At 46.3% G+C, this 5,457-nt stretch overlaps 1 protein-coding gene across 1 annotated transcript in view; it reads right to left on the minus strand.

Moving 5' to 3' along the window:
• The window catches only part of gpr37b (G protein-coupled receptor 37b), a 19,131-nt gene extending 14,227 nt beyond the window's left edge, over positions 1-4,904 (minus strand). The window contains exons 1-2 of the mRNA XM_030046343.1: positions 4,190-4,904; positions 3,337-4,147 (exon numbers count right to left, since the gene is read on the minus strand). Coding sequence (XP_029902203.1) covers positions 3,337-4,147; positions 4,190-4,392 — 1,014 coding nt within the window. The 5' untranslated portion in view covers positions 4,393-4,904. The remainder of the gene's footprint in view (positions 1-3,336; positions 4,148-4,189) is intronic.
• Between the last annotated feature and the right edge of the window lie 553 nt (positions 4,905-5,457).

The following is a 5,457-nucleotide window of genomic DNA, read 5'->3' on the forward strand; positions in this document are numbered from 1 at the left end:
AATGACTAGTGTTTAGGTGCAAACCAGGTTGAATGGTGATGTGCTCATGCCCATGTCTAGCTATTCTTAGGATTGGTCGGTAGCCTCTTGCACCTGCAAAATTTCACAGTCACTGAGATTCATTTAATTGAGGTTTTATAAATTTCATTTTGTCAAACACTTCCTATTACACACCAATAACTATATAAGAATGCTTTAAAACAAAAATGTGGAGCATTATTGCTGTCATGGTTCTGTGCTTGCCTTGTGCTCAGCTGTTGATTAGTAAGCATCTCTTTATTTTGGGGTAATGAGCCAAAAAGTTTTCAAACCGCTGTGTTACAGCAGCATCGCTCTGAGCAAACCCTAACAAATGGCATAATTCCCCCTGTAGCTCGTAAAACGCTTGGTGTAATGGTTGTCAAATAATTTGTTATTTTAACCTATTTTCTAAATATTATCCGGCTCAATTGCCAGGTGCAAGACCCAATTACTGTCCATTAGTTTTGCCTAAATTTGCTGCACTCTGTATCACTGCTGTAAGGAGACATCTTTAATGAGAATGCGCGATCATTTTCCACAGTTAAACAGGAGTATATAAGAATTGCAGGCTTGCTGAGCTCCATATTGGGTTGAGCAATTCTTGTAATTTTCCTGCCATGCACTTTTGCTTCTCGCACCAAAAAAAAAACTGTTACTTTGTCTTCGAGGTATGGAAAATTCCACCCTGTGCCAACCAGTAGAGCTTCCACTGCTGCCTTAAAATCAGATTCCACTATGAATTGACAGATATCAGTCAAATTCCACTGACATTTTAGTATTCACGCAGCTTATTTTTTTGATAACTTTTGTTTTTCTAAACTGGATGTCTTTGAGTGCAGTTTCAGAGACCCTTTGAATGAATTTTAATAGCAGTATTTACATAATATTGATACATGCAGGCAGGATGCAACAGACAATGAACTCTAAACAGACTGAATTTGATTCAGAACATGCGGTCTTTCCGTTGTTCAGTTTCTTGGAGGATTTCTCAAGCTTTTTTCGCTGAATCTTGCACTTTAATGAAGGGAATCCAAATCTCTTCCAAACATGGCTTGCAGAAGCTGTTAAGAGGAGTAGTAACCTCCTCGTCGGGCTGTTTTCTGCTATGGTGCTAGAAAAGATTACAAGATTGTGAGATATTGCTTGTGTGACAGAGGATGAACCAAGGCATAGCAAGCCAGTGACTCAAATTTTAATAATGAAATTCATTCTGACAGCCTTAGCTACTAGCAGTGGATAAAACTGTATTTACTGAAGGAAGCGCCATGTGCAGGCTCCTCTCTCAGCTGACACGGATACATTATCTATACCACCTTAGCTGGGCTCTTATCTCCGTGTACCTGCATGCACACACACACACACACACACACACACACACACACACACACACACACACAGGTACACACATGAGTTTGTGTCTGCAGATGTCTGTTAACAAGCATGCATGTGCATATGTGTGTGAGTCAGCTTGTGTGTATGTATGTGTGCATGTCTTTGAGTGATACACTGACTGTGCCTGCAATTGTGTGTCTATGCAAGTGTGTGTGTCTGTGTGGGTGTGTGTATGTGTGTGTGTCTGTGCATGCTTATTTATAAAATCAGACAGTGTGCAGGATGTGCTGAAGTATAGAATCACCTAGAGGCCATGGTGCATCAGAGCCTGTATGGTTTAATGTCAAAATTTCTGGACTGTGGTTGTTTGTTTGCAGTTTGTGTTTGGGTTAAAGGTGTGTAAATACATGTTTGTGGATGTGCATGTGTAGGGCTGTGTGTGCATGCGTGTGTTCCTATCTTTATTCCAGGCCAAATGTTGATATCCCCTGTGACTGAATTTGGGTTAAGTGAAGAATAAAGTCATTCCACAGGGTAAATGTCTCTGTGTGTGCATGTGTGTATGTGTGTACGTGTGTGTTTCACAGAATGCTCCATGGGGAGAGAGAGTGCCCCGGGCTGCATTACTCACGCCCTGAACTGACACATGCACACACACACACACACACACACACACACACACACACACACACACACACACACTCAGGCTGCTGTGCATACAGATGGACCCCGATGCACACATCCTGATAAATATGCACTCTAAGATGCATGTACACACGCAAGAGTAAACACACAGGAATACACAAGTACCACTTCTTCCAAAAAGACACACAGACACACTCTGCCATACAGAGTAGCCACACAGTCTATGCCTTGGAGGTGTGTTCCTGTGCTGTCCTGAGCACACACTGCTCTCACAGTAGCAACCTAATATCACTCCTATAGATTCCGTAACACTGCTCTATAAAGGGTCAGTTTCCACGGGTTCTTAAAATATGTCCTCCTGCTTTTTGGATAGCTCATATGTAATTACACTGCCAGGGGGTTGTTTTCCACTGAGGGGGGTCTGACATTGTGGTAGGCCACTACAAATTAATGATACATCTATGTACTCTGTAAGCAGCCCTCAACCTTCATAATATGTGATATAAAAGAACAATGGGATGCCTGCTCATCCCCCCTGATGTAGGTGAACACGATCCTGTTGCTGGACTAAACATTGGGGAGCCATTGTGCAACCTAGACGCTGGAAACCTTTACTGAAAGCAGCTCATGGAAACCTAATGCAGCATCTTAAAATTACACACAAAAGGGGGGCTTATCAAAGATGGGGCAAGCAACAGGAGAGAGGGTGTCTGTTGCATGTGACTGAGAGTGGATGGGAGATAGTGAGCTATTCCTTTACATCCTGTTTTGTGTTTTTGTGTGTGTGTGTGTGTGTGAGAGTATCCAGTCTACATGCCTTGAGGGACAGGCGAGGTTCCCTCCTGCAGTAGCAGGTGTATAAGCCACAGCGTGTGTATGTTTGCTTGCTGGCTACTCAGGGGTGAAAGTGAAACTCAACACTAAGCTTGAGCTCACCTTTTAAGGCAACGTGCATGAGAATTTCCCCCCAACAGCAAACAACAATTACGATCAACAATGTATCACCACAATAACATTCCTAACAAGTTTAACTGGTTAGGCCTGTTGACATGAGTGTGATTATTTGTGCACAAGGTGGAAGATATTACTGTCAATGGCTTTGACCCATGTGCTAATTGCCATTGCTGCAGAAGGCAAAATTACATATGTAGTATATGCTGTTTCATTTCCACTAAAATGGAAACTGACAAAGCCTTTCAATCTTTTTTGTGACCTTTAAGAAAATTATTTATTACAGACACTATTAAACTGTTGAAGAACAGTAAAATAGCATGGAACACAGAACAGAATAGAATAGAATAGAATAGAATAGAATAGAATAGAATAGAATAGAATTACCTCCACATAGGGCACCACTTTGCAGGTGAACTCCCCCAGCAGCCAGGACTTGGTCAGCTCATGGAAAACCACCATAGGCAGGCAGAAGAAGATGAGCACAAAATCCCAGACGGCCAAGTTAGCCAGCAGAGAGTTGGAGATGCTCTTCATGTAGTAGTTCTGGCACACGATGCACAGGATGGCGATGTTGCCCGCAATGCCCACCAGGAAAATGACCCCGGAGACGCACGTGATCGCGTAAGCGCCGTAAGTCTCGCTCGTCACCGGATAAAAGGGATTCCTGATCTCGTCCCCGAAATCCTGCGAGTTGGGAGGGGTCATCGGCGTGGCGTCCCATGGGTTCTCCTCTCTGAAAGTGAAGTGCTCGGGCCTCCTGGTGAAGAGGTCAAAGGGCAGGTCGGTGGAGGTGAGGGCCACCGGCTTCGGAATGGGTTCCCACGGCGACGCATGAGGCTGAGCCAAAACCACTGAGCTTTTGTTCAGCCGGTTTCTCCCCCTCTTCCAGCCTTTCTTTTGCTCGTCTTTTGTGCCCCTCTTGTGCCTGTCGCTCTCCCCGTATCCCCCTCCTCCTCCCCGGCTCATTGAAGAGGGTTTATACGCATTGTAGTGTCCACCTGCTGGCGTCCCCGTACTACTAAGTCCGCCATTCAACTTTCTCCTCTTATTATGGTGACGCGACGGGTCCCAATGTGGGGCAGCGTTGGGATTCTCCATGGGTGTTACAGTCCTATTTATGTCGTGTTTGCCGTGTCCGATTCGCCACGTCTCTCCTGCAATTACCCTTTTCCAAGGATAAGTGGAGTTAAAGGTCCTTTTGATAATTGCCCGGTGCCCCTGCGGCTCCAGCGAGGACGCACCTGTGGCGTAGCCCGCCGAGAGCGCATGGTCCCGGGCTTTGGCTTGGACACTCTCCCGGGCAGCCCCATGGAAGGTCCGGGTATAGTATGTGCTGCTGTTATTTTCTCTAGTTCGTATGTCTTCATTATTTCTCAGAGATGATAACACGTGTGCATGGGCTAGTAACACAAATAACGTCCTCGGCGGCAGAATCTGCATGGTCCAGGAATGACTGAGAGCGATAAAAATCCTCACAAGTGCATTATCATATCAAACAGTGCAGGGATACTCTCTCCCAATCAGTCAACACCCATGTTGGCATTGGCTGCGAGAGAGCTCACCGTCTGCAGAAAGATCCCGATCCGTCTCATGAGCTCTGCAAACTTGTAAGTCATATTCCCAATTCTGTGTCATCCAGTCAGTGTGTGTGTGCTGCGGCAGCGTTTAGTCTCCAACACAAGACACGCCGCTGCTCTCCCCGCCTCTCCTCTCCGATTCAGCTCTGCTTCCCAAGTCTTAACATTACCGAGCAAGACAGCGATTCAAAGTCCGGATCCATGCAGAGAGAAAGACAGAAAGAGAGAGACAGAGAAGGAAAACACCGCATTAAAAATAGTCTCCTCGCAAAATTGTTGCTCATCCATGCAAGGCGCACACAACCAATACAGCATCCAGTTTCGTTGTGAGGATAATAACATCCAAAAAGACACTGTGGGCTCTGTGTGTGTGCGTGCGTGCGTGTGTGAGTGTGTGTGTGTGCGTGTATGTGTATGTATGTGTGTGTGTGTGTGTTAGTTTAGTGGGTTGGGTCGGCTGGAAGCAGCAGCAGCGTCAATGCGGTGCAGACCGCGGGTAAAGCCCACTAGGTTGTGATGTGCAAGAGTGGAGACAGAGAAGGAGCAAAGAGAGGGAGGGAGGGAGGGAGTGTGTGTGTGTGTGTGTGTGTGTGTGTGTGTGTGAGAGAGAGAGAGAGAGAGAGAGAGAGAGAGAGAGAGAGAGAGAGGAGGGGTGAAGAAAAAAAAAAAAAAGCAGTCGGTCCCCTCTCGGTTTCTCGTCCCTTCCTCCTCTCCGTCCAGTCCAGTGTCTCCTCTCCTCTCCTTTCTCCTCGGATAGGACCGTGCTCTGGAAGAAAATGGACTCCCCTGGCGGCTAACCCCGATCTGTCACTCCTCATCCATCACAGAGCATCCAGCAGCCCTGAAGCAGACTACGGTTACAGGCCCCCCGGCAGACAAGCCAACCACGCCCGACAGACGTGCTAATAAATATATTACCCAGCGGTAA

This window comes from Myripristis murdjan, chromosome 23, assembly GCF_902150065.1.
Source record: "Myripristis murdjan chromosome 23, fMyrMur1.1, whole genome shotgun sequence".
NCBI classification, from domain to species: Eukaryota; Metazoa; Chordata; class Actinopteri; order Holocentriformes; family Holocentridae; genus Myripristis; species Myripristis murdjan.